Here is a 27,739-nt window from a genome sequence, read left to right as displayed (position 1 = left end):
TCCAGGGATGGCTGGACTGACATATGAGGAGAAACTGGGTTGACTGGGCCTTTATTCACTGGAGTTTAGAAGGATGAGAGGGGATCTCATAGAAACGTATAAGAATCTGATGGGAAGGGACAGGTTAGATGCGGGAAGAATGTTCCCGATGTTGGGGAAGTCCAGAACCAGGTGACATAGTCTTCGGATAAGGGGTAAGCCATTTAGGACTGAGATGAGGAGAAACTTCTTCACTCAGAGAGTTGGTGACCTGTGGAATTCCCTGCTGCAGAGAGTTGTTGATGCCAGTTCTTTTGATGTATTCAAGAGGGAGTTAGATATGGCCCTTACGGCTAAAGGGATCAAGGGGTATGGAGAGTAAGTGGGAAAGGGGTACTGAAGGAATGATCAGCCATGATCTTATTGAATGGTGGTGCAGGCTCGAGGAGCCGAATGGTCTACTCCTGCACCTATTTTCTATGTTTCTATGTTTCCTGGAACTGCCGATTCACCGCTCCTCCCGCTGCAAGCCCCGCGAACGGCCGCCTCAGCCTGCGGGCCGACGGTACCTGCTGCAGCAGCCCGTCGAAACCCTTCTCTCTTCTCCAGCTCGATCGGCGCTGCTGCTGGTTCCAGCGCCTCTTTCTCACTCTCAGACTCTGCAGGGGAGAGTTGAAGGCCGCCATGCTCTGCCCAACCCCACGCACGCTTCCTTCGCTGCCATCCGATCCGAAGGTGGAGGCCACCTCTGCCTGTGAGCATGGGGGACAGCGGTCTGTGGAGGAATGAAGTCTTCCCAGCTCCCACGGACCTTCCCCATCCATCTCCTGCCAAGTAGCGTTGGCCCATTGCCTGCAATGATCCACAAAGGTAAGCCGTGCATCTCGCCACCATGAGATACCTGCACATCTGCTCTGCCAAGAACAGGTATCAGTTCCTTGGTGCAGGTACGTAGCTTCGCCGTGACCGGGACCAGCTCGGGTCGTGCAGCTGGATTGATCCACAGTTTATCAAACGTTTCCTGACTCATCAGCGACTGACCCGACCCCGTGTCCACTTCCATACTCACTGGGACTCCGTTAATCTTAACTTCCATAATCACTGGGGCTGAATCGTCAGTACACATATACAGTCCAAACGCATCATCTTCTTCTACCTGGGGCTGGGATGCCCATCGAGCCAAACCGCAACGCTCCTCGCTGGACAGCAGATCATCTACCATCTCCTCAGCCACACGGTGAGTCGTGTTTCTTTTGCACATACGCTGAAGGTGGCCTTTTGTGTGGCAGGTATTGCACGTATACTCCACAAACCTGCACCGGTGAGCCCCATGGCTTCCTCCGCAGCGCCAGCATGGTGCTACTCGATTAGCCCCCCTCGGCGGACTCTGCGTTCCAGGACCCTGAGGTCCGTGCTCTCTGCCCTGGGCAGAGCCACGTTCTGCAGTTTTGTCCAAGACGGGCACTATCCTGTGAATAGTACCCGCCGGGATCGAGACTGTGTGGATCATCTGCTTGGTGCTGCAAGTCGAGGTCATAAATGCCCGGCTGATGTTGATGGCTTGCTGCAGGCTGACTGTAGCTTCAGTGGATAGCAGCTTGTGAAGGAGACCCTCATGGCCAATCCCCATAACAAAGACGTCTCACAACGCCTCGTTAAGTTGTGTGCCAAAATCGTACGGCACCGCAAGTCTCTTGATGTCCGCAGCATATTTGGTGACATCCTGGCCCTCAGGTCTGCAGTGGTGGTAGAATTTGTGCCTGGCCATGAGGATGTACTCCTTTGGTTTCAGTTGGTTACAAATGAGTTCAATCAGCTCCTCATATGACTTGTCCTTGGTGCTCGCGGGTGCCAGCGAATCCCTGAAGAGACGGTAAACCTCATCGCCACAACTGGACAGCAATATCGCCTTACGCTTCAATATCAGTGCGTTCATGTTCCCTGTCAGATCATTTGCTATAAAGTAGTACTCGAGCCTTTCCGTAAAGGCATCCCAATCATTACCCTCTGTGAAATCCTTTAGCGTGCCCAAAGTAGCCATGGTTGCGTGAAAAGTTCGTCCGTGTCCTCGTCGCCAATGTGATGGATGTAGCACTCAAATCACTGACTGCACACAGTCTGGTGTTGTAGTAACTGCTGTGACCTTGGTCCTTTATTGTGTAACTCCAGAGTGCCCCTCAGGTGTGGTGGGCAGCCTTTTATACTCTGTCTCGCAGGTACTTTCAGGTCTCCCACCACAGAGCCCCTTGTGGCGCACCATTGTAACTGTACATTTAATGTACCTGGACAATACATAACAGTAAGGGCCACACACGAGGAATTCTAAACCCTAAACTGTGATCAAATAGTAGGAACTGATCCAATCAGCTCAGAGAGACGTCACAATCATCTCCTCTATGGAGCCTCGACCATATACTGTGATGGAGGGGTCAGGACTGCCAATAGACAGTAGAATCCAGGTCCACATACTTACTGTGACACTGAGCTTTTTACCCTTTGATTCCACAATCAAGTCTCTGTATATGCACACAAGATGTTTCCATTTTAAATGTAAAATGCATTTTCTTGAAACAAATTGTTGGTAACCTGACAATACCGGTCTCAGACATGAAACCCATATTCCCCTGGTGCCCTGAATTGACCACAATACAGGAACAGTAAATCCATCTGGTACTGACCATCCAGATAACAACTACTTAACCTACTTATTCACTTTATGCAAACCCAGCCTGACTCCCACTAACTTTCTTGTAGATAAGCGAGATCCTGCTGTAAATTTTAAACCCAATGAAAAACCCACCAACGTACCATGTCAGCTTTGCAAATAATTTCACGTTCCATTGTCAAACTCCTCCAGATCCATCAACTGATTGCAGAAGGAATGTTGGCCGGGACATGGTAAACTGCCTGTCCTTATTTGAATAGTGTCCCGTGATCTGTGATTCCACCCCCGCCCCCCCACCCCACCTCTCCACCTCTCTTCCTCCTCTTTGACCAAGCTCCTTATGTGGCTCGGTGTCAAATATGGTTTGAAAACTTTCCTGTGAAGCACCCTGGGTCATTTTATTAAATGTCTTATATAAAGGCAAGTTGTTGTTGTTTAATTCAAATGCAGGAGCAAGGGGTGAAGTTACGGTCTGACACATACCCAGGGCACTGCCTGCGATAATGCAGTAACTAGTTTCCACACACTCTGGATGAAAGTATCTCTCGGACACCCCCTGGAAATAAACGTAATGTCTTCAGCACCCACTTCAGTGATTTTTAAACACTTTTAACAGATAAGTCTCCTCTCTATGCTCGGAATACAGGCCCAGATTTTTGAATCCAGCTCTCCTGACACACACCAAGAGCCCATATTGGGAAATTCCACACTCCCAACCTGTGATGTTTTGAACAATGGACAGACCGGGAGTGCGGAATTCCCCGACCGGGTCTCGGTGTGTGCCAGGAGCACGGAAGTGGGAAGTCCAGGCCCGTGTTGTCCACCCATTTTGTTCAGGTCCAATTATCTTTCAGTTCTGAAGAAAGGTCCTGCCTGAATTGTCTGATCAGCCGAGTGTTTCAACATTTTCTGTTTTCGGTATTCCCGCAGTACCGGTTTCCACCAGCAGGCGGTGATATTGCACTGTAAAACTTTACAGAACTTTGTACAGCTCGCCATCACCATCTCCTGGCTGAATGTGGCACTACAGTGACTGCAAGGGAATGTTAAACACTCGGGGGTGAATTTTCACTTTTACCATTGAGCGCAAAATAGCAGTTAGCAGACCGGCCGCCCGTTTTATAGCCCACACTGCAGTAAAAGGGAACATTCAGCCCTTTAAACCGAAGATTACCAAACTCCCGGTGTTTTTGAGGAGAGACAGTTTGTGTATTTCCCATCACCAATGGTGCGCGGTGCTGAATACCTGAGGAATGTGCTCATTGTCAGAGCACACCTTATACCTGCTTTTTAATACAAAGGAGCGGGGCAGTGATGAGAAAGGGCTGGGATGGAGTTGCTGTCGGCTTTTACTTTTTATTTAAGTCTCCTTACATTTTATATTTGTATTGGTTGTATTTACAGTCTCATTGGGATTTTACAATTCATCATTTGGAAATTACGGGCTAGACTCCACTTTCAGGCTAAGGCCGAAAAAAATGGGCCTTGTTCCAGCGATGTGGGACCTATCGCCCATGCTGATCGCCCGCTCAAGGCCCATTTTTTTTGCGATTTGCCACTCGGCCTTAGCCCAGCGATGTCAAATGGGCGATGTCATTTCTCGGCTATATCATTTCTCGGCGATCTCCTGATCGCCCAAAGAAAACAGAAGTGAATGAAAAAAAAAAGCTTGTGCAGGATTTTTTTTTCAGGTTGATGCTTCTTCCCGCGTTTTGAGAGGTCAAGGGTCTTCACACATGCTCAGAAGATCTGGGTGGATCTGGGGGAGAGAGAGAGAGAGAGAGAGAGAGAGAGCGAGAGGAGAAAGGAAGCAGGTCAGAAAGTCTCATCCAAATTACAGATAAATTTAAAGAATGGAGGGGATTGCAGGAAAGAGAAGGGCCAAACCCCTCAGCGAAAAGGCAAATGAGGCCCTCGTAAATGCTGTCAGCTCCAGGTGGGAGGATCTGACACAGGGTGGGCAGGGGAAACCTCCACCCTGTGCATATCGCAGGAATTGGTCCGAAATAGCTGATGTGAAACGCACACACCGGACCAGTGCCGCAAATGGTGGAACAGCCTATTGGCAGCTGCGAGAATAAGTTGAAATTTATATTTATGTATTATTTAAGGATCTAAATAGTAACTAGAATCTGCAATGTTATTGGGTTACATTTAAACGTAACTAAATTTTACGCAACCCAGCATAAAGTTAAATGTTGTAGCGCGAAATATGCAACGTAATGCTAATTTGTAATAGAGCATTTAAATCTGTCAGTCTTAAATGTCTTCAATGTCTTAAAATTGCCTGATCCATTTGCTTATGCCATGCAATGTTATCGTATCACTTACAGAAGAAGGGTGGGGGTGCTGCCAAGAAGCACACACTAAGCCAGTACGAGGAGCTCACGGTGTCCTTGGTGGGGCCAGAAAGCCGTTCGGTCACATCCCGTGGTGTGGCCGAGCCCACCCTTGAGACATGTGAGCAATGAGAAATGTGCAATGTGTGAATCATTGGTAAATACTGAAAATATTGTCGTTACGCATGTAATGTTATGTAATTATAATATAATCTGATATATAATTGTGGTGTACTATAGATCTTTGAATGAGGTCATGTTGGGTCATGTTAAACCTTGTGATCACTTGTGCATATGGGGTAATGGCAAGCATTGCAATGTTTTCAGTTGGAGAAAAATTGTAATGTAATGATTTGAATTGTTAAAACGTTGTTTATCAAATTAAAGGTCAAGTGGCCTTCGAGTCGGTGGAATCCAGTACCACCACTGAGACTTCACCGAGATCGCAGGAGACTGAGGAGGAAGGGGAGCCGCTGCGGTCTCCTGCTACTGCGGTATATCAGCAGGAGGAGGAGGAGATTGGCGAGACGGAAGAAGAGGAAGAGATTTTTGTGGTGGGGGGGGGGGGGGGGGGAGCAACCTGCGGCCATCTCAGTTGAGATGGAAGAAGCACCGGGACCAAGCGGTGTGAACTGGTGACGCCAAGGCGCGTCATATTGCAAACGCCGACCCCACAGAGGTCCGGTCAGCGTGGCGAGCAGTCGCCGACCATGGAGGGCCCGACAGAGAGCTTGATTTCCCTGTGCAGGGAGACGGTCACGATTGGTCGCGGCCTTATCCAGGGGTTCGCGGGATCCTCTGCGAGCTGGAGCCAGTTTCCTGCGTCCTGGAGCGGGTTCTGCCAGAACTTCGCGAGCTGGTCTTCTGAGCAGTCACAGACTGCTCGGGAGACATTGGAGGCGATTCGGCAGCAGGCAGCCGCAACCAATGGCCTACGGCATACGCGTTGCTGGCTGGACACGGCGCTGCACCCCAAGGTGTCGTGTCTGCTCGCAGCGAGGCCCCGAGCACGCAAGCGAGTACGGAGGGCACAGTTCCTCCGGACTCGGAAGTGGAGCCTCAGGCTTCCGCTTCCTCTCCGTCACCTCCACCACGGCAGGAGGTCTTGACGTCCCACTCTGCACAACGTCTTGGTGTCGGTCTGCGTAGACCAAAACGGGCAGGTGGGGTGCGAACACGGAGTGGGATAGGATCTGGAGGGAAACGTGGCCGCAGGTGGGGAGGGGGGAGTGCTTCTCGATAGTTCACCTGTTTTAAAATGTTCACTTGTTATTACCAATTTATTATACTCTTGTTATTGTTACTAAATTGGCCAATTGTATTCAATAGTTAAATGTTCACATGTTCACTTGTTATCATTACTTAACAATTCCCTTTCCATTCTTTCTGAAATGGTCACTTGTTAGCGTGACTGAAATGGTCACTTGTTAGCGTGACTGAAATGGTCACTTGTTAGCGTGACTGAAATGGTCACTTGTCATCATTACTTTAATGGCCACTTGTTCTGTAAAATGTTCATTTCTTCTTCTTGTAACGTTTTGGGGATTTTGAGGGGAGGATGGGTTGGTGCGGGGTTGGAGGGTTGGAGGGAGGGTGTTGCTCATTAGTTTGTTAATAAAAAATAATTTTTCTGCAACTTTTGAACCTTCTCTCTTACTTACATAAGTTTTACAACGTACAGTTCTTCATGCAAATTTGTTTGTTTATTCTGTTTCCCCACGGAATATCATTAAATAACTTCACTATGTAAAAGCTATTTAATAAAGTTCCAATATATGCATAAATAAGGTGATAATACCTATTTATATTCCCTGTCCCAAATTTCTGAGTACCATTTGCATCAATTTTACTCTCTAAATAACTCAGAACAATTCTCCACCCTTCCTCAGAGGCTAAAAATGGTGTCCATAGTGCCCATTTCCCTCTCTAAGGCCCTGAAAAAGCAACTATTTTTGAGCACTCTTTTGGGCCTTGCATCGGCCCAGCGAAGTGCATGCTAAGTGCTGAAACTTGGGATGGGCCTTGTGTGGGCGATCATTTGGGCGATCATCTCAGTGATCAAAGTGGAAACTTGGGGGCCTCTTTTTCCGGCGATATTTTGGGCCTAGTTTTCACTTTTTGCTCAAAATGGGCGATAGAGGTCCGTTTTGGGCCATAGATGGGCCTTAGATGGGCGATGTGAAGTGGAAAGTCTAGCCCTACATTTTCTAACACCCGACCCCTGGCCTCTGCTCCTGACCCTATCCGCGCAGGTTCAAGTCATTGTGACATCATGGATGACACGGGTCGGCCTGAGGCCCCGCCCCTTTTACAGACCCGGATTGGAACCGGAGCAGATTCTCAGCCACTTGTTCTCATCCCAAGTCCAGAAGAAAGGATAAAGTTTCTCCGTGAATTTATTCCCAGTGAAGGTGTGGAGATGGGACTTGGTGTCCGCGCTGTAAAATGAAACTGTTCCGGACTCGTAACTGAGATAAACTCCCACCTTCCCGGGGATAGAACCGTCAGGGAGGGGGGATGGAGGGGAGGAATTTACATCAAACTGATCACCAAACCGCCCGATGGTCCACAATCCATTCGCCGGGCTGAGTGTGACCCATCCCTTCCTCCCCACAGACTCTGCGGCTACTCCCAGACTGCACCACTGATTCCCCACCACCTCCACCTCCCAGTAATGTCTCCCCGAAGTGAATCCCTCCGATCCCAGCACACAGGCCCAGTCTGTAAACCTCTTCTTGGTGTCATGGGGATTCCTCTGGGTCCCGGTCCATCTCACGCTCTTCCGATCGTCAGACACCTCGAGCTCCGGATTCGCTGTTTCCACATCCAGGGTCACAGTGACTGGGAGAAAAAGCAGAGAATTAGAGAGATTCAACCGGGATTAGAGACACTCGCCGGGGATCGGGGGGAGACACTCGCCGGGGATCGGGGGGAGAGACTCGCCGGGGATCGGGGGGAGAGACTCGCCGGGGATCGGGGGGAGAGACTCGCCGGGGATCGGGGGGAGAGACTCGCCGGGGATCGGGGGGGAGAGACTCGCCGGGGATCGGGGGGAGAGACTCGCCGGGGATCGGGGGGAGAGACTCGCCGGGGATCGGGGGGAGAGACTCGCCGGGGATCGGGGGGGAAGAGACTCGCCGGGGATCGGGGGGAGAGACTCGCCGGGGATCGGGGGGAGAGACTCGCCGAGGATCGGGGGGAGAGACTCGCCGGGGATCGGGGGGGAGAGATTCGCCGGGGATCGGGTGAAGAGACTCGCCGGGGATCGGGGGGAGAGACTCGCCGGGGATCGGGGGGAGAGACTCGCCGGGGATCGGGGGCAGAGACTCGCCGGGGATCGGGGGAGAGATGCTTTCACCGAGATCCCACTTTCTGACTGATTTCCTGTTTCTAAACACAAAAATCGAGCTGTCCCGAGGGGAGGAAACGAGGATCTGACAACAGCAGAAAACACCGGGACTTCCAGGGAGGGAGGTCACAGCTTCTGAAAATATCAAACATTAACCCACCTGCCTCAACACTGTGCAATATAAATAATAAAATGGACAAAAGCTGGAACTGCAGCCTCAGTGTACAACTAAATACTGTTCCCAGTTTAATGCACCACAATTGGGGTTAAAACACCAGGGGGTTAAACACCTTCCATACTCCTTAACAGAATACTAACTGAGGAGATTCACTCTATCGGCCTGAGTGTCGATGGGTACATGTGTGTATGAGTGTGTATGTACATGGAGATAGATTCCTCAAAGTAGAAAGGTAACTTGGTCTGGATGGGATGCATCCTCGGTTACTGGGGGAAGTCAGGGTGGACATTGCGATGATTCCCTCCACAATCTTCCAACGTTCCTTAGATCCGGGGTTGGTGCCAGAGGAGTGGAGGATTGCAAATGTTCCAGCGCTGTTTTAAAAGGGGGAGAGGGATAAATACAGAACAGTCAGCCTGACGACGCTGGTGGGGAAACAGTTAGAGACAACGATTTGGGACAAAATGAAGCGGACCTTGGAAAATATGGGCTGAAAAATGAAAGTCAGCATGGATTTGTTAAAGGCAATTCGAGTCTAACTTGATGGAGTTTTTTGATGAAGTAACGGAGAGAGATGATGAAGCGAGTGTGGTCGATGTGTATATAGATTTTCCAAACAAGGCACCACATAAGAGACTTGTCAGCAAAATTAAACCCCATGGGATTAAAGGGACAGTGGCAGCATGGATGCAAAATTGACGAATGGACAGAAAGCAGAGTCATGGTGAACAGTTGGTTTTCAGACTGGAGGGAAGTATACCATTATGTATGCAACCCTATGTAACCGGCACCAGAGGGTGTATCTGTTGGCGTCCCAAGGGATCCCAGCATGCCTTGGTAGCACTGTATATAAGCTGGCCTCCCATGCTGTACCAGAACTCTGGAGTTAGAATAAAAGAGACTAAGGTTACCCTTACTTACGTCTACAGTACTCAGTTGTATTGCTTTATTCAAGACATTCCTGGAGCAAATGCAAAGAGACTTTTTTGTGCTTGGCATTTGCATTGGCCATGAGGTTATCCTTCGCAAACTATCGACTGTTGAAACACCGAACCTGAGCAAAGCCATAGCGATAGCCCAGGCATTTATGTCCACCAGTGATAACACCAAACAAATTTTGCAGCATAAAGATGTTTCGGTAAGTACTGTACACAAAGTAACGTCGTTTTCAGGCAGGAATGCATATGGCAGAATGTACACGCCTGCAGCTGAATGACCTCAGATGACCCAGAGTCCGCCATTTAACGTTAATGCGAGGCAATTGACCCCTTGTTGGTGCTGCGGAGGTGATCATCGAGCCCATCAATGCCGCTTCAAACACTATGCATGCAAGGGCTGTGGAACAATGGGATACCTCCAGCGAATGTGCAGACGAGTTGCAAACCCCGCAAACCACCACATTGCGGAGGAAGACCGATCCATGGCGGATCAAACTGAACTAGAGACTCAAACCGAGGAGGCAGAAGTGTACGGGGTACACACCTTCACCACGAAATGTTCACCGATCATGTTAAAAGTTGAACTGAACGGAATTCCAACATCCATGGAATTGGACACGGGTGCGAGTCAGTCCATCATGAGCAAAAAGGCCTTCGACAGGCTGTGGTGCAACAAGGCACACAGGCCCAAGCTGAGCCCTATTCATACCAAGCTGAGAACTTACACTAAAGAGCTGATCCCTGTAATTGGCAGTGCAGCAGTAAAAGTCTCCTATGATGGAGCACTGCACGAACTCCCACTATGGATTGTACCAGGAAATGGCCCCACACTGTTCGGCAGAAGCTGGCTGGGGAAAATCAACTGGAACTGGGACAATGTCTGAGTGCTTTCATTCGGCGACGATGCCTCATGTGCCAGGTTCTGAGCAAGTTCCCATCATTTGAGCCCGGCATCGGAAGTTTCTCGGGGGCAAAGGTGCAGGTCCATTTGATTCCCAATAGAGGACCCATCCACTACAAAGCATAGACGGTGCCATGTATCATGCAAGAGAAAGGGAGATCGAGCTAGACAGGCTGCAACGAGAGGGCATCATCGCACTGGTGGAGTCCAAGGAGTGGGCCAATCCGATTGTTCCGGTCCTCAAGGGTGACGGCACGGTCAGAATTTGTGGGGACTATAAAGTAACGATTAACCGTTTTTCGCTGCAGGACCAGTACCCGCTACCCAAGGCAGACGACCTATTTGTGATGCTGGCAGGAGGGAAGACGTTCACCAAGTTGGACCTGACCTCGGCCTACATGACGCAGGAGCTGGTGGAATCTTCGAAAGGCCTCACCTGCAACTACACGCGCAAAGGTCTGTTCATCTACAGTAGATGCCCATATGGAATTCGATTGGCTGCAGCTATTTTTCAAAGGAACATGGAGAGCCTGCTAAAGTCGGTTCCGCGCCCCGTGGTTTTCCAGGGTGACATATTGATCACAGGTTGGGACACCTTCGAACACTTGCAGAACCTGGAAGAGGTTCTAAGTCGGCTAGATCGTGTGGGACTCAGGTTGAAACGTTCTAAGTGTGTTTTCCTGGTGCCAGAGGTCGAGTTCTTAGGGAGAAGAATCGCGGCAGACGGCATCAGATCCACCGACGGTAAGACGGAGGCCATCAAGAACGCGCCGAGATCACAGAACGTGACGGAGCTGCAGTCGTTCCTGGGACTCCTCAATTATTTTGGTAATTTCCTACCCGGGTTAAGCACCTTGCTAAAACCTCTACACGTGTTGCTACGCAAAGGAGATGACTGGGTATGGGGGAAATCACGAGAGGCTGCTTTTGAGAAAGCCCAAAATCTGTTATTTTACAACAAACTGCTTGTCCTGTATAATCCTTGTAAATGTTTAGTGCTAGCTTGCGATGTGTCTTCGTATGGGGTCGGGTGTGTGTTACAACAAGCTAACGAAACTGGAACATTGCAACCGGTCGCTTATGTGTCCAGGAGTTTGTCCAAGTCCGAAAGGGCCTACCGCATGATTGAAAAAGAAGCTCTGGCATGCGTTTACGGGCTGAAAAAAATGCACCGGTATCAGTTTGGGCTTAAGTTCAAGTTAGAAACTGACCATAAGTCGCTCATATTGCTATTCTCAGAGAGCAAAGGCATCAATACCAATGCCTCTGCTCGCATTCAAATATGGGCGCTCACACTGTCTGCATATAATTATGTAATCCGCCACAGGCCGGGCACAGAGAACTGCCCTGATGCTCTCAGTCGGCTACCATTGCCCACCACCGGGGTGGAAATGGCACAGCCTGCAGACGGCTCTTGGTGATGGATGCATTTGAAAACGAAAAGTCACCCGTTACAGCCCGCCAGATCAGGACCTGGACCAACCAGGAACCTTTACTGTCCCTTGTAAAAAACTGTGTCCTCCATGGGAGCTGGTCCAGCGTCCCAGCGGAGATGCATGAAGAGATCAAGCCGTTCCAGTGGCGTAAAGACAAAATGTCTATACAGGCGGACTGTTTTTTTATGAGTAATCACGTGGTTTTGCCTAAGAAAGGCAGGGAAATGTTTATACCCACCAGGCATAGTAATGATGAAAGTTATAGCCAGATCCCATGTGGGGTGGCCCGGCATCGACTCAGATTTGGAATCTTGCATGAGCCAATGCAACACTTGCTCTCAACTGAGCAATGCACCGCTAAGTTTATGGTCATGGCCCTCCAAACCATGGTCTAGGATCCACATTGACTTCGCTGGCCCAGTTCTAGGCAAAATGTTTTTAGTTGTTGTGGATGCTTAATCAAAATGGATTGAGTGTGTAATAATGTCTGTAAGCACGTCCACTGCCACCATTGAAAGCTAACGAGCCATGTTTGCCACGCGCGGCCTGCCTGATGTCCTTGTCAGTGACAATGGGCCGTGCATCACCAGTGCTGAATTCAAGGAATTCATGACTCGCAATTTGACCAAGCATGTCACATCTGCCCCATTCAAGCCCACATCCAACGGCCAGGCAGAACGAGCAGTCCAAACCATCAAGCAAAGCTTGACATGTGTCGGTAGGCTCCCTGCAGACCCGCCTGTCCAGAGTCCTACTCAGCTACCACACAAGACCCCACTCACTCACCGGGGTTCCCCCAGCCGAGCCACTCATGAAAAGGGCGCTCAAAACAAGGGTCTCTCTAGTCCACCCTGATCTCCATGATTACGTTGAGGGCAGGCGGCATCAACAAAGCATGTACCATGATCGCGCAAATTTGTCACGCGATATTGAAGTCAATGACCCTGTATTTATACTCAACTATGGACATGGTCCCAAATGGCTTTCTGGCACTGTCATAGCCAAAGAAGGGAGTAGAGTGTGTCAGGTCAAACTCGCAAATGGACTAACTTGCAGAAAGCATTTGGACCAAACCAAACTGCGATTCACAGACTGCCACGAGCAACCTGAAGAGGACACCATCAACTTTGACCCCCGACACACACACAATTGGCAACCAACATCACGGTCGACCACGAAGCTGAACTCATCATCCCCAGCAGCAGCCCAGCGAAGGCCCAACCAACTTATCAGCACGTGCATTTACCTAGATGATCGACAAGGGAGCGAAAAGCCCCAGATCGTCTCACCCTGTAAATAAATGTACTATTGACTTTGTGAGGGAGTGATGTTATGTATGCAACACATTGTAACCAGAAATATACTGCCACCAGAGGGTGTATCTATTGTAGTCCCAAGGGATCCTAGCATCCCTTGGGAGCACTGTATATAAGCAGGCCTCCCATGCTGTACCAGCACTCTGGAGTTAGAATAAAGAGACTAAGGTCTCATTTACTCACGTCTACAGTACTCAGTTACATTGCTTGATTCAAGACATAACATATACAGTGGTGTTTTCCAGGGGTCCCGATGAGCACAACTGCTCTTTTTGATATATATTATTGATCTGGACTTGGGTATACAGGGCATATTTGAAAAGTGTATAGATGATACAAAACTCAGAAATATCGTAAACAATGAGAAGGACAGTAACAGACTTCAGGGGGACATAGACTGGTGAAATGGGCAGTCATGGCAGCTGAAATTTAATGCAGAGAATCTGAAGTGATACATTTCAGTCGAAAGAATAAGAGGAGGAAACATGAATTAATGGTACAATTTAAAAGGGGTGCAGGAACAAAGAGACCTGGGGGTATGTACACAAATCTTTGAAGGTGACAGGACAAGTTGAGAAGGCTGTTAAAGGAAGCATATGGGATCCTGGGCTTTATTAATAGAGGAATAGAGTATAAAAGCAAGGGGGTTATGGTAAACCTTTATAAAACACTGTTTAGGCCTCAGCTGGATTATTGTGGGCACCGCACTTTAGGAAGGGTGTCAAGGCCTTGAAGAAGGTGCAGAAGAAATTTACTAGAATGGTACCAGGGATGAGGGACTTCAGTTATGTGGGGAGACTGGAGAAACTGGGGTTGTTTTCCTTTGAGCAGAGAAGGTGAAGAGAAGATTTGATAGAGGTGTACGAAATCATGAATGGTTTTGATAGAGTAAATAAGGAGAAACTGACTTTAGTCGCAGAAGGGTCGGTAACCAGAGGACACAGATTTAAGGTGATTGGCAAAAGAACCAGAGATGACATGAGGAAACGTTTTTTTACACAGCGAGTTGTTGTGATCGGGAACACACTGCCTGAAAGGGCGGTGGAAGCAGATTCAGTGGTAACATTCCAAAGATAATGTTTTACAGTGCTGGGGGAAAGAGCAGGGGACAGGGATTAATTGGAATGCTCTACCAAAGAGCTGGCACAGGCCCGATGGGCCGAATGCCCTCCTCCTATGCTGTATCATTCTATGATCACATAAAATCAGCATTTTATTAAGAGTGTTTAGTCCTTCACCTGTAAGTTATCTGATTTCAGTTCACTGAAATTGACTTTAAAAATTGTTCTGAACAATTTACTGGTTTAATTGGCGTACACTAGTCAGTTTCTTAGTTAATTACATGTTATTTTATATTTAAAAACTATTAAAACCGGTGCCTCTAAAAAAAACGGTTGAATTTGAAGAGCCTCCTCAAACTGACACAATGGGCAGAAACTGGCCATGCTGATTATCCTGATCTGGGGATGTGGCCAGGTTTATAGACGGGTCAATAAATGGTACAACACACAAAAGCTCAGAGGGACTTGAACTGCTAGTTTCAACCAGTGAAAGGAGATGAGAACTACACGCTTAAACTTTTCCTGATTAAGTCCTCCTGTTAGTATGTACCAGTGTAAGGATCCTGAGAAATTCCCATTTCAGATTCCCACCAGCTAACATGGATTAAATTAAATAAGCATTATTAGTTGTAGGTTTAAGTTTTTATTCTGCAACTGTTAGTCAGCGCACACCGATTCTGGAATAATCATGCTAATAAACTAATGTAATGTGCCTTGGGTAGACCCGGTTAGATATTGAAATTGAAGAAAGGTGAAATACAGACTTTAACAAGCCTCATCAGCAAAGCGACAGTCACTCTTTGAGAAAAGCTGAGAGAATTAATGGAATTCCAGAGACTGAGATAAGAGACAGGGACTGTAAGATTGTTAAGAATTACATGTTGTTGTTTTTTTGAATACTTGTATTGATATCGTATAACCATTAATATTTTATAATTATCAGTCCTAGATCCATAATCGTGTGTAAGGATTAAATGTAGAAGTTTGTAATCATCAACTGTATGCAATGAAATCCTGAATCATGTATAAAATGTAACCCTTTTTCTTATGCTTAAAAATGTGTGACTAGGATGTAACCAAATAACCTGGGGTGAGAAAGAGATTGCCATGGTCGACTCCACTGCAGTTAGCCTGGGAACCAAGGTTAGGTACAGTTAGCGTTGTGCTGCAATGTTATCACATCCACAGTGAATTATAAACACAAAGGAAAACAGCAAGGGCCATATCTCAACCTATGAAGACATCGTCCTTTTATATTGTATTAACTACCCCAGATATGAATCTTGATGGTCAAAAACAGATGATGTAAGCGTGACATCAGACTAAAATGTTGCGTAAGCCAGAGTTCTACGAACGTGGCATCTTTATGATTGGATTTTAAGTTTGGATGTGAGCCAGAAGACTGCACAGGTTTTGAATGACAGTAAGGGTGTGAGAAGGGGGTCTTAACAGCCATAAATTGTAGAGGATTTCAGGAGTAGAAGATTTCCAGAGAAGAATTCAGGAAGGATCAAGGAGACACCCGGGAGACGAGGAGAGATGAGAGACAAGAGACACAGGGAGCACTTTACACATGGTTGTGGCTTTCACCCAGAGTATAAGTGGTAATATCAGTCTCAATTATATTCTGTAAACTGCTGCTCAAATACTGTAATGTATTAAGTCCTGCTTGTGCTGAATAAAGTTATATTACTGTCCCCAATACAGACAACCTCGAATCATTTGGAACCAGGATCCCTCTGGGATCTTATAAATTGGCGAGTTTAGTCAGGGGTTGATTGACAGCTGATTATTTGATGAACTATTTGGTGCAGGCAGGATCCTAGGACTGGGGTGGTTAGTGCGACCTAGTCAGTTAAGGAAGGAAAACCTTTGGAGGGCGTAGGACATTGCAACCTACCTGTAGTAATAGCAACAAGTTAGTAGAAATGGCGGGATTGACAGAAGTTGAGCATGGCAAGGATAAAGAGTTGAGAAACTGACGTGCAACTGATTTAGTCTCGTTTCTGCTGAGTCCAGAAGCAGACTCATATCAGAAGGCGATAGAGAGGGTCCAGAGCCAAGTGTCTCTAGGAAAGGTCGTATTAGACAAAGGGAAGCACTGGTCAGGCTATGCAGCCCATTTCTGTGCACAGCATAGTGAAATAAGAGAAGGGAAACATTGAGAATCACAGAGAATAAGAGAAGGGGAACATTTGGAAACGCATAAAATAATAGAGAGGGGAAATGAATGCCAAGGAGCTAGAAACCAGGAATCTGAGGACTCAGCAAAGGAAGGGAAAAAACAGGGAATTGCAAAGAAGGGAAAAGCTGGTGAGACCACAGTTTAAAAGGTGAAGAAGGAAACTTAAAGTTATATAATCTCCATATACCAGTAATCTCAGTCACTGTATGATCTGTGTGTACCAGTAATCTCAGTCACTGTATTATCTGTGTGTCGCAGTAATGTCACGGTCACTGTATTATCTGTGTGTACCAGTAATCTCAGTCACTGTATTATCTGTGTGTACCAGTAATCTCAGTCACTGTATGATCTGTGTGTACCAGTCATCATCATCGACAGTTGAAGGGTTCCCAAAAATTCCCATGAGTGCCACTTTCTGAAAATTAAAGAAAAGCTCCTCTTGGACTGTTAAAATGAGCTTTGGGTGTTTCAAGTGAAGATCTAAGTTTTAAAAGGAAAAAGGCAAAAGGGGGCCAACTTCATGGAAACCCCAGTGTTTGGACGTTTTGAAAAGAGAATTCAAAATGGACCTAAATTACAGAAGCCTGAGATCCCCTAAACATCTAGGGGAAGGTGCATATCAATTTTAAGATTCTACAACATTTTGGCTGCGAAAAAGAGTTACCGAATACAGGAGGTGGGGCTAACCTCTGTGAAGCAAATTCGTGTATTAAGGATCCCAGACTGTCTGGGGGAACTATGCAGCACAAATTCGCCCCCTAAGAGATAGTCAAATTACCAGCCATTATCTAAACTACAGAACTCATCCAAAATGTGCAAGAAGCCAATTACCCAATCAACCACTATGGAAATCATGGGCCCAACTAGATGGCCAGGAAACTGGACAATCCCAAAACAATGCAAAACCAGTGATAGCACATTATCACACCCTAATCGAGTTACTGCTGACTAGCCCACCAAAAACACTGACAAAGGATACATTTGAAAATCAATGGACAGAACAGTTTAAACAAAGCCCAAGAACTGATTTGGCGCAAAGATAAGGAAGCCTGTTTTAGTATAATTGAAGGCCTGTTCTGGCAGTTAGGGGTGCTTCTAGAGACACTATTGAGATAGCAGTCTCGTTGCATAAGGTTAACACCAGCCTCGAAAAGTGGGATCCCGAAACATCGGCAAAAGGAATCTCTAAAACCCAGAAGGACAGCACCATGACAACAAACAGGCTTTCAAAACGACTAACGGAAAGTTTCGGGCCATCGTGACCAATCAAACAGTCAACCGGAACCAACCCGAAAAAAACGAAGAAAAACCTAAGAATTTTCCACTCTACAAGCTGGTCCTACGCTACCAAGGGATAAAACACTACCTAACTGAACTTTTAAGACTACCCTGACCAAGGAAAAATGAATACTCACCCCACAGGTCCGATACGCACCTTGCCGCATCAACGGACTCAGCCCAACTGAAGAAGTGACGCATGTTGAAGTCCTCAACGAGGTCCGGGGTGCAGACGACAGAACCCGGACAACTAAGGTGAACCCCAGAATTTGGAACAGGACCAGGACAACTAAGGCAAATCCCGGAGTTGGAACTATCAAAAGGGAATTGGTGAGCATGGTCCCTGAAACCTGAGAGTTCTAACCTAGCTAGATAGTGGGTCTGGGAGGTTGGGTTTTTCTTAGTGTTCCTACCTGTTAATGTTCTTGTGTGTTTTCCCCTTCCACGTTTAGTGCATAAATATTTTGGGAGGTGGGAGGACTGTGTTCTTTAAATCTGTTATATGTGTTATGTGTTCTTCCCAAATATAGAGCATTTGAGTTGCCATTTCTCCCTATTTGTACCTGATTATTGTGATTATTAAAAACGTGCCCTTTTACTCTGTTTGAACACAATAAAACCAGTTTTGCATCCTACCCAACTGACTGTCTCAGTTTATCACAACCCCCAAATCAGTCCACAGTCTAGAGTCCAGGGTGTGGGGCGCCTCGAAAACGCCAAGGAATCAGAGAAACCTGACCAAAACACCACCCCCTACACAGTCCCTCAGAATCGAGGAAGACTTGCTTCCACTCTTACAATGAGTCCTCAGGTGGCTGAACAGTCCAATACGAGAATCATAGTCCCTGTCACAGGTGGGACAGACAGTCGTTGAAGGAAAGGGTGGGTGGTTTGCCGCACGCTCTTTCCGTTGCCTGTGCTTGATTTCTGCATGCTCTCGGCGATGAGACTCGAGGTGCTCAGCGCCCTCTCGGATGCTCTTCCTCCACTTAGGGCGGTCTTTGGCCAGGGACTCCCAGGTGTCAGTAGGGATGTTGCACTTTTTCAGGGAGGCTTTGAGGGTGTCCCTGTAAACTTTCCTCAGCCCATCTTTGGCTCGTTTGATGTGAAGGAGTTCTGGGTAGAGCGCTTGCTTTGGGAGTCTCGTGTCTGGCATGTGAACGATGTGACCTGCCCAGCGGAGCTGATCAAGTGTGTTCAGTGCTTCAATGCTGGGGATGTTGGCCTGGTCAAGGATGCTAATGTTGGTGTGCCTGTCCTCCGGGGATTTGTACGATCTTGAGGAGGCATCGTTGGTGGTATTTCTCCAGCGATTTGAGGTGTCTGCTGTACATGGTCCATGTTTCTGAGCCATACAGGAGGGCGGGTATTACTACGCCATTTACAATGATCATGGCTGATCCGATCATGGACTCAGGTCCATTTCCCTGTCCGCACTCCATATCGCCTTATTCCCTTATCAGTTAAGAAACTGTCTATCTCGGTCTTCAATTTATTCAATAACCCAGCTTCCACAGCTCTCTGAGGCAGCGAATTCCACAATTTTTCAACCCTCTGAGAGAAGAAATTCCTCCTCATCTGTTTTAAATCTGCGGCCACTTATTCTAAGATTATGCCTACTACTTCTAGTCTCCCCTATCAGTGGAAACATTTTCTCTGCATCCACCTTGTCAAGCCCCCTCATAATCTTATATGTTTCGATAAGATCACCTCTCATTCTTTTGAATTCCAATGAATAGAGGCCCAACCTCCTCCACCTTTCCTCATAATTCAACCTCCTCATCACCAGAATAAACCTAGTGAACCTTCTCTGAACTGCCTCCAAAGCAAGTATATCCTTTCGTAAATATGGAAATCAAAACTGCACGCAGTATTCCAGATATGCCCTCACCAATAACCTGTATAACTGTAGCAAGACTTCCCTGCTTTTATACTCCATCCCCTTTGCATTAAAGGCCAAGATTCCATTGGACTTCCTGATCACTTGCTGTGCCTGTATACTAACCTTTTGTGTTTAATGCACCAGGATCCCCAGATCCTGCTGTACTGCAGCACTTTGCAATTTTTCTCCATTTAAATAATAACTTGCTCTTTGAGTTTTTCTGCCAAAGTGCATAACCTCACACTTTCCAACATTATACGCCATCTGCCAAATTTTTGCCCACTCACTTAGCCTGTCTATGTCCTTTTGCAGATTTTTTGTGTCCTCCTCAAACATTGCTTTTCCTCCCATCTTTGTAACGTCAGCAAACTTGGCTACATTACACTCGGTCCCATCATCCAAGTCATTAACATAGATTGTAAATAGTTGGGGTCCCAACACTGATCCCTGCGGCACCCCACTAATTACTGATTGTCATCGCGAGAATAAACCATTTATCCCGACTCTCTGTTTTCTGTTCATTCGGCAATCCTCTATCCATGCTAATATATTACCCCCAAAACCTTGAACTTTTATCTTGTTCACCTTGTCAAATGTCTCCGTAATCTCATGGTCACTGTATGATCTGTGTGTACCAGTAATCTCAGTTACTGTATGATCTGTGTGTACGAGTAATCTAAGGGTCACTGTATGATCTGTGTGTACCAGTAATCTCATGGTCACTGTATGATCTGTGTGTACCAGTAATCTGACAGTCAGTGTATGATCTGTGTGTACCAGTAATCTGACAGTCAGTGTATGATCTGTGTGTACCAGTAATCTCACGGTCACTGTATGATCTGTGTGTATCAGTAAGCTCATGCAGTGGGTGGTTTAAAATGATTAATATGAATTAAATCGTGCTGTATTTTTCTAGTTTTCAAGCATGTTTGATGGGATCTGGATATGGATTATTCTGTAAAAAGCCAATGTATTGGGAGCAAAAACAAAACAGAAAAATAACATCCTGCAGAGGGATGGAAGGAAAGAGCTACGACAGGAGAAAAGGTAAGGCAGGGAAGAGAATAAAAGATTCAAGGGGGTTATATATCGAAGCAAGGGAATAAGGAGTCTGGAGCCCACAACTCGATCGGTCTGACAGTTTGAACAGGAACACAAGCAAAACTGGAACCACCAGGCAGCCCCCAGATTCGGAGACACACCCCTCCTCCCATCGAACAGGGAAATACATCCCAGACACAGCAAACTGACATCACCCTGACTACAGCACATCAACACAATTATACCCACGAATCTCAACAGACTGCAGCACATCATCAGACAAAACAAAACTGATCGACATAAAAGAACAGGTGGAAGCGGCAGTTCTACAGGAGACCCTCCTCACCGCCCTCAGAACACACCAAGTTTGTGAGTGAGTGGGTGGGACCAATGCTGGCCGCCTGCTACTGACCCAAGAGCAGAGGATCGTCACACTAATCAACAGGAACCTTCCCATTAATCTGGAGATACACATTCCTGGAGAAGGAGGCCGCTCCATCCTAATGAAATTTGAATAACAGCAGAACCCAAAGTGATGCTTCAGTTCTGTGTCCTGAATGAGGTGTCCCCACATTCCCCACATCAGCAATCCTCACATTCGCCCCAAGTATGGACAGCATAGTGACCATGGGTGGAGACCTAAACTGTGATCTTCACTCCCAATGGGACAAGGAAGTGGCCCGAGATATAGTGGATGCATTGGTGATCATTTTCCAACAGTCTATCGACTCTGGATCAGTTCCTATGGATGGAGGGTAGCTAATGTAACACCACTTTTTAAAAAGGGAGGGAGAGAGAAAACGGGTAATTATAGACCGGTTAGCCTGACATCAGTAGTGGGGAAAATGTTGAAATCAATTATTAAGGATGAAATAGCAGCACATTTGGAAAGCAGTGACAGGATCGGTCCAAGTCAGCATGGATTTATGAAAGGGAAATCATGCTTGACAAATCTTCTGGAATTTTTTGAGGATGTAACTAGTAGAGTGGACAAGGGAGAACCAGTGGCTGTGGTGTATTTGGACTTGCAAAAGGCTTTTGACAAGGTCCCAGATTGGTGTGCAAAATCAAAGGTATTGGGGGTAATGTACTGATGTGGATAGAGAACTGGTTGGCAGACAGGAAGCAGAGAGTCGGGATAAACGGGTCCTTTTCAGAATGGCAGGCAGTGACTACTGGAGTACTGCAGGGCTCAGTGCTGAGATCCCAGCTCTATACAATATATTTAGATGAAGGAGTTGAATGTAATATCTCCAAGTTTGCAGATGACACTAAACTGGGTGGCGTTGTGAGCTGTGAGGAGGATGCTATGAGGCTGCAGAGTGACTTGGACAGGTTAGGTGAGTGGGCAAATGCATGGCAGATGCAGTATAATGTGGATAAATGTGAGGTTATCCACTTTTGGGGCAAAAACGTGAAGACAGAATATTATTTGAATGGCGGCAGATTAGGAAAAGGGGAGGTGCAACGAGACCTGGGTGTCATGGTTCATCAGTCATTGAAAGTTGGCATACAGGTACAGCAGGCGGTGAAGAAGGCAAATGGTATGTTGGCCTTCATAGCTAGGGGATTTGAGTATAGGAGCAGGGAGGTCTTACTGCAGTTGTACAGGGTCTTGGTGAGGCCTCACCTGGAATATTGTGTTCAGTTTTGGTCTCCTAATCTGAGGAAGGACATTCTTGCTATTGAGGAGTGCAGCGAAGGTTCACCAAACTGATTCTGGCGATGGCTGGACTGACATATGAGGTGAGACTGGATCAACTGGGCCTTTATACACTGGAATTTAGAAGAATGAGAAGGGATCTCATAGAAACATATAAGATTCTGATGGGACGGGACAGGTTAGATGCGGGTAGAATGTTCCCGATGTTGAGGAAGTCCAGAACCAGGGGACACAGTCTTAGGATAAGGGGTAGGCCATTTAGGACTGAGATGAGGAGAAACTTCTTAACTCAGAGAGTTGTTAACCTGTGGAATTCCCTGCCGCAGAGAGTTGTTGATGCCAGTTCATTGGATATATTCAAGAGTGAGTTAGATATGGCCCTTACGGCTAGGGGGATCAAGGGTATGGAGAGAAAGCAGGAAAGGGGTACTGAGGGAATAATCAGCCGTGATCTTATTGAATGGTGGTGCAGGCTCGAAGGGCCGAATGGCCTACTCCTGCACCTATTTTCTATGTTTCAACCAGCAGACACAGGGAACTAGGACAAGCAGACGGAGCAATCTGGGGGAAAAGTAGTGACCTAGTCCCACACCAACTAATAGTTCCCCTACCGAGTTTTACAAGGCCCTCCTCACGGAGCTTACTCTGCTCCTACTGAAACCCCTACCCCATGCGCTGGAGAGAAGGAGACAGACACAATTAACTTACTCACAATCATGTTAATACACATGAACAAAAATGTCACCTCCATTGCTCATCGTAGGAAACTGAATCCCTCCTCAATGCTGAGTAGAAAATATTGGCCAAGATCTTACCCTCCAGATATCTCCGGCCTGGTCCATGCAAACAGACAGGCTTTATAGGGGGCCGCATGTGAAGGCTAAACACCAGCGGTTATTCAATGTGATGCACCACTGTTATACCTCTACCTTGATACTATCCCTGGATGTATAAAATACATATGTCTAGGGCGAGTGGAATGGTTCCTGAAGACAATTGAGAGAATATGCCTTGGTGACACTTTCAGGAAGTGATTGCAATCCAGTGCTTGTCCCCACGTCCACAGTGAGCACCAGCTGACTCCACACCCCTCGCCACTCCTCGCTCAACAGGCAGACAAAGCCTCATTCCCAGGCTTCCTGTCCCCACCTTGGTCATGGACATGGGTCTGGCACACAAGGTGGAGCTGCATCAGGAGGGTGAGTATTGAAGAGGAGGAAAGGTTCAGCTGGGAAGGGCGCTGGTCCTCTTGCTGAAGTGTGAAAATTATCGCTGGGTTCTGGAGTCTGTGGTTGATCTGAGGGTCCCGGTGTTGGTCATGTTCAGGGAGCTCACATTTTCAGTTGGAGGCGATGCTTTTTAGAAGGTGGATTTGGTGCTTGAATAACTCATGAATTACAATCAGGCCACATTTAACCGCATCCCTGTGAAACTACTGAGTACGAACAGATGCTCTCTATAGTATTTTCAAGTAAAACAAATCAAATTATGATATATAAATCAGGACAAAAGAACCTGTATGAGTTTTACCGGGGTTAATGATATCCATAATTTCTCTCCACACTGTGAACAGTAAAGGACCGTCGAATTTTTCCATCGACAGGGCAGCATCTGCTAATGTCAGTAAATAACCGTCATCACTGATCCTGCAAATATCAAACAATTGGTTCCAAACTAAACATAAACACGTTTGAGTTATTTTACCAAACTGTGCATTAAAGAGCATGTCCTACCTCCTCTTCTGACGAGTTTGCTCCTGAAATAAATAAAACACAAATCTCAGTTGACTGAGTCTGACCGTCTCTATCCGCACAGCAGCATTTACACCCAGATTGTTACAAGCTGCTGATAATTCAATGTTCTCAATACTGCAGACACACAGATATTACCAAAAGGATATAGAAGCACAGGAGAAAGTATAAAAGAGATTTATGAGTGATACCACAACTGCGAGAAAGACTGAACCATCTTTATCTCATTGAAAAATATAAGATTTTGAGGGGGATTGACAGGATAGATGCTGAGAGGCTGTTACCCCTGACTGGAGAGTCTAGAACTAGGGGACATAGACTCAGGATAACGGGTCGGCCTTTTAAGACTGAGATGAGGAGGAATTTCTTCATGCAATGGGTTGTGAATCTTTGCAAATCTCTGCCTCAGAAAGCTGTGAATGCTGAGTCGTTGAGTATATTGAAGGCTGAGATAGAGAGAGTTTTGGACTCCAAAGGAATCATGGGATATGGGGATCAGGCGGGAAAGTGGAGTTGAGGTTGAAGATCAGTCATGGAATTATTGAATGGCAGAGCAGGCTCAAGGGGCCATAATAGGAACAGGATGTATTTGATCAACCTAATTTGTGTCTGCTATTGAAAATGAACATCAGCCCCATTCACAGACACAGTGCCTCTCACGCCCACCGTGCCACACACACCCACACACTCACAACAGGGAACTGGAACTGGATTGCAATGGGACTTTCAGCGATTTTTAAAGTTGGGCCCTACAGAAATAATTAAAATTGATTGTGAAGATCACGGCAACTCATTCCCAGGAGGTTGCGGGTATTCCCGTGATTCTGTAGATATTGTGGGAGGCCGATTAGTTTGGTGACAATCGCAGATCCGCCCCGGAATAGACAAAACAATCGATCGATTTAAATCAACTCTGAATTATTGGGAAATGCTGCATTATTTAAAAATGATCACCCCTAATTTTCTGACTGTGAATTCTCACTGAACTAAACTGAAATATAATCTCACCTTCAGAAATATCAGTCCATCTTTTTGATCCATCTGTTTTTGCAGCTTTACGAGTTTCTCCTGAGTAGAGTTTAAATTCTCTTGAATATGTCGAAGGTTTTCCTCCATTGGTTCTAGAATCTTCTCCTCTTGTTCCCTGAGATCTCGGATTAAACGCTGCTCTTTCTCAATGAGAATCTCGTGCATTTTAGTGAACTCGGATGTGATGTGGGTCTGCTGACTGCTCGACTGTTGCTAGCAAATGAAATAAAAAACATAATATTTTTTCCGCAATAAAAGCGAAGAAAAAACCTGAATCAAATTTTGAAAATCAGCTGAGGGAGATTTACCTTAATTTCAGAAATCTTCTGTTTCTGCTGTCGCTCAATTTCTAGAACCGCCGATTTCTTCTCTGTGAGAGAATCTAAGGAAGATTTCAACTGTTCCTGAGATTGGGAGAGAAAATCACAGAATGAAAGTGTTAGACCATGAAAATGTGATAAAATAATCAGGTGATCAAATATGTTCCCTTTTACCTTGTAGATTCCCACCGCTTCTTTAATGGGCATGAAGTGGTGCTCTCTGTGTTCCCGCGCATTTCTACAAATCAAACAGATCAGTTTCTTGTCAGTTTTACAAAACAGCTTCAGTTCTTCCTGATGTTCCTCACAGTGAAGTTTATTTTCCTTCTCTTTGGGATTCAGAGTAAATTTTCGAGCTTTCTCGGCCGGACTCGCTAAGACTCTGACGTTTCTTTCCGGAAACTCCTCTCTGCATTCCGGGCAGGAGTTTTTCTCCTTCTTTTCCCAACACTGTGTGATACAGGAGCGGCAGAAGTTGTGCCCACACTCCAGTATTACCGGATCGCAGAAGAAATCACGACAAATGGGACAAATTGCCTCCTCGGCCAAACTCTGGGCCTGCTCACTGGAAGCCATGTTCTCGCTCAGCACTTCCTGATTCAAACCGCTCTCAGTCTCTGTGTTTACTGAGCTGCCCAACACCCTCAGTTCAGCGATTTCCCGACTAAATTCACTGCAATACTCAGGGAATTATTATTATACACTAGTCTATGTCCCGTCGACTTTACACGTGTCAACAAAACCGAGAGCAGTATAAAGGACAAACAGGGTTAAAGGGCGGAGGGGAATAAATGAACCCAGGCGGGGAGAGTGAAGGTCCGTGGGGTGGGAGTGGTTTGAGGGAGGGAGGGAGGGAGGAGACGGAGATGGAGATGGAGATGGGCGGAGCTCGAGATTCCCGTGCACTTTGCTCCAGACTGAACTCACTGCCGACTACACAACTTCTGGTGAAACTCGGTGTGAGATAAACAAACTGCATCGTGTTAATGATCGCAGCTGCTCACCCCAAAAAAATATCTGGAGGAAATACTGTTAAATTCACAAAGAGAAAACACTGTGACGTTTGACTTTGTACCTTGGATCAGACTGAGACAAATGGGCATTGTGCTCGGGGCGGGGTGAAAGGAGGGGGGCAGAGGAGAGACCAATGCTGATTTCAAATCAATTGATTCGTTGCATCGACTTTTTATGCAATGCCATCATGCAAAATGTTCCATTTGGGTCATTATATTCAACGTTGGGTGGATTTTCGTCTTTTCATCCGACATTCTGGGTCACCTGAGCGGGGAGCAGACGGGAAAATCTGGTCAGCGGATCGCACCCCGGTAACAGAACCCACATTAATTTCTACTGAAATGAATGGAAGGAAATCGAGCGGTTTCTGTTATCAGCGTACGATCCTCGGTGCCACTTTGTCCTTCATGCACTCTGACAAGCAACACATAACACCCAGGCGAGAAAGATTAAAATCTACTTCAATCTATGCTGAAACATACTTTCACTAATTGTATATAATTCTGGCGACTGTTGGAGTAAATCTGGGAAACATGTGGGTCTTGAAATACATTGGCACCGTGCCCACAGAGCGTGTGTGGAGCGAGCCGTATTGGGAAAGGCAGCAAAAGAGGTGTCCAGGTTCCACACCTGAAACAAGTGTTCGGCCCTTTGCATCTGTAAACAGAGGGCCTAATGCCTGATTATCGACCCGTTTGTAAAATTGGGCCAAACTGAATGCAGCTGGCGTTGGGCTCGCTTAGTTCAGGAAGGAATCACGCCCGGCAACCAAATTTTAATTTGGTTTTACGTTTTAAAGTTAATTTGTTTTAATTGCCGGTGCTTTTAGTGTCCCCTTCCCTTTTATAGGGGGCACTGGGGAAAAATTGTGATTTTAGTGCCCAAAAAAAAAAAAAAAAAAGAAAAAACACAAAAAAAAACACAAAAAAGGGGGGAAAAAAAAAGGGCCTTGTAAATGTCTGGAGTGTCACCCAGGTCGGGTGGCACCGTTTAATGTTTTATGTTTTACAGGTGAACTCCAAAAAGAGTTTCAGGAAGGAGTCATCAGATAGGGCTTGAAAACAACACGAACACAAGAAATAGGAACAGGAGTAGGCCATTTGGCCCCTCGAGCCTGCTCCACCATTTAATTAGATCATGACTGATCTGATCATGGACTCAGCTCCACTTCCCTGCCCACTCCTCATAACCCTTTATTCCCTTATCGCTCAAAAATCTGTCTATCTCCGCCTTAAATATATTCAATGACCCAGCCTCCACAGCTCTCTGGGACAGAGAATGCCACAGATTTACATTCCTCTGAGAGAAGAAATTCCTCCTCAACTAAGTTTTAAATGGGCAGCCCCTAGTTCTAGTCTCCCCCATCAGTGGAAACATCGTCTCTGCATCCACCTTGTCAAGCACCCTCATAATC

General features: G+C 46.5%; 1 protein-coding gene across 1 annotated transcript; it reads right to left on the bottom strand.

The window, feature by feature from the left end:
* Positions 1 to 6,677: 6,677 nt before the first annotated feature.
* Positions 6,678 to 26,126, bottom strand: LOC139230349 (nuclear factor 7, ovary-like). Its single transcript, XM_070862175.1, has 6 exons — positions 25,486 to 26,126; positions 25,300 to 25,395; positions 24,971 to 25,204; positions 23,945 to 23,967; positions 23,742 to 23,857; positions 6,678 to 7,824 (listed from the first exon to the last, which is right to left on the bottom strand). The coding sequence occupies exons 1-6, from the start codon at positions 25,885 to 25,887 to the stop codon at positions 7,292 to 7,294; spliced, it is 1,404 nt and encodes a 467-aa protein (XP_070718276.1). The 5' UTR covers positions 25,888 to 26,126; the 3' UTR covers positions 6,678 to 7,291.
* Between the last annotated feature and the right edge of the window lie 1,613 nt (positions 26,127 to 27,739).

The sequence above is a fragment of the Pristiophorus japonicus genome, chromosome 19, assembly GCF_044704955.1.
Source record: "Pristiophorus japonicus isolate sPriJap1 chromosome 19, sPriJap1.hap1, whole genome shotgun sequence".
Classification (NCBI taxonomy): domain Eukaryota; kingdom Metazoa; phylum Chordata; class Chondrichthyes; family Pristiophoridae; genus Pristiophorus; species Pristiophorus japonicus.
The sequence above is the reverse complement of the archived record's forward strand: the minus strand, read 5'-3'. Positions and strand labels throughout refer to the sequence as shown.